At 38.9% G+C, this 1,518-nt stretch overlaps 1 protein-coding gene across 1 annotated transcript in view; it reads right to left on the reverse strand.

Annotated features, from left to right (window-relative positions):
• The window catches only part of LOC104493123 (neuron navigator 2-like), a 52,492-nt gene that overhangs the window by 47,331 nt on the left and 3,643 nt on the right, over positions 1 to 1,518 (reverse strand). The window contains exon 3 of the mRNA XM_010135752.1: positions 765 to 817. Coding sequence (XP_010134054.1) covers positions 765 to 817 — 53 coding nt within the window. The remainder of the gene's footprint in view (positions 1 to 764; positions 818 to 1,518) is intronic.

A 1,518-nucleotide genomic window follows, 5' to 3' on the forward strand; every position in this document is an offset into this window, starting at 1 on the left:
AGTGTGGAAGCAGAGGCAGTTGGGAACCGCATCATAAAATGAAACACCTCAGAATAGCTTCACTCCCAGAACAGATATTCACGTATCCCAAAGCGAGTATTTGCAATGCAAAGGGGAGATTTGACAATTCACATTGTGAAATGGGTTTTTCCTCAAGATACAGAAGGAAATGACCTTCTTCAAAGTGTCATAAAGTTGAAATACTCCTCTCCCAGGACGCATTTTAAAATTTTTTTCTTGTTGTTTGTCTTCTTAGCAAAGTTCTGCCTATAATTTTTGCTTCAGCAGTACTCGTAACAGACGTACTCTTGAGGTACTACATGCTTTTAATTTTACTGGGCTGATTTTTGGTTCTTCAGTTTTAAATATTATATACAAGCAAGATATGAACCAACTTTTACAAATGAAAACTCAACAGTCAAAAACAGCGCAGACATAAACATCCTGAAGTTTCAAATCTGAAATGTTTTCATTTAGTGCGTTTTGTTTATTTTACTTTTATACATTATTTTTTAATATCTTCCTGTTTAACTATATGATATTTCAGAAATACAAAATACCGATGTAAGAATAATATTGATTGTAAGCACATGATAAAGGCCCATGGAGTATAACAGGGTGAGAACTGTAATATTAACGTTCTTCAGATTATATCTTTGCTCTCACTAGTGTGAAACACTAATTAAAAAACGGTTATTAAAAGTCTCGGCCATCTCACTAGATACTCAACCACATACACACAGACAGACCACTTGACTACTTACCATTTGAGACCTGTTTTTTGGGCAGCCATTGATGTCTTCAATCTTTTCATTTGCTGAAACACAAAAAAAAAGGAGGAAATAAAGCAAAATACTATACCAAGGACACTTATTCCACTTATTTCCAGAGCACTTGCTGCTAGCTGAATAAAGGGGTTTCAGGTTGTTGTTGTCCAGTCAAAGCGAATGAGTGAAACACTGAGACCCATCAGAAAAAAGCAGCTGGAGTTTTCTCGTGGGTCATGCCGCCAGAGACAGCTGGGTGCAGGAAACAACTGGTCTGACACATCTTGAACAGCGACAGGCAACTCCTTTAAACCACGGAAAACATTCAAACCCTGGAAGCTGGACCGCTGCTGGGTGGGAAAGCAAACACGTAGAGATGTTTGTAGAGTGAAAACAGGTTTTAAATTTGGATAGGGAATTTATGATCAATAACTTCATATGCTTGTGTTTGGGGTTTTTTTTAAAGCAGAAATCTCAAGACTACTTTTCAAGCTTCTTGTCCGCGCCTTACACACAACCCTACCTGCAGGAAAGGCTGCAGCTTCAATCTTCAAAGCCCCAAGTGAAATAGTTAAGCTGCTGAGCTGGCTACACGTTTACTCGGGTTTCGTTTTCTCGGTTTCACGTTTCAGTGCTGGACCCTGAGATGCCTTTTTTTGTGCTAGACTGAAGAACCAGTTCCAATCCAGGTTCAGTTTTCCACTTCTTTTCCACTGTAGTAATGGTTGGCATTCACTCCCCATCTGCTGAA

Source organism: Buceros rhinoceros, unplaced genomic scaffold (genome assembly GCF_000710305.1).
Source record: "Buceros rhinoceros silvestris isolate BGI_N320 unplaced genomic scaffold, ASM71030v1 scaffold475, whole genome shotgun sequence".
Lineage (NCBI taxonomy): Eukaryota > Metazoa > Chordata > Aves > Bucerotiformes > Bucerotidae > Buceros > Buceros rhinoceros.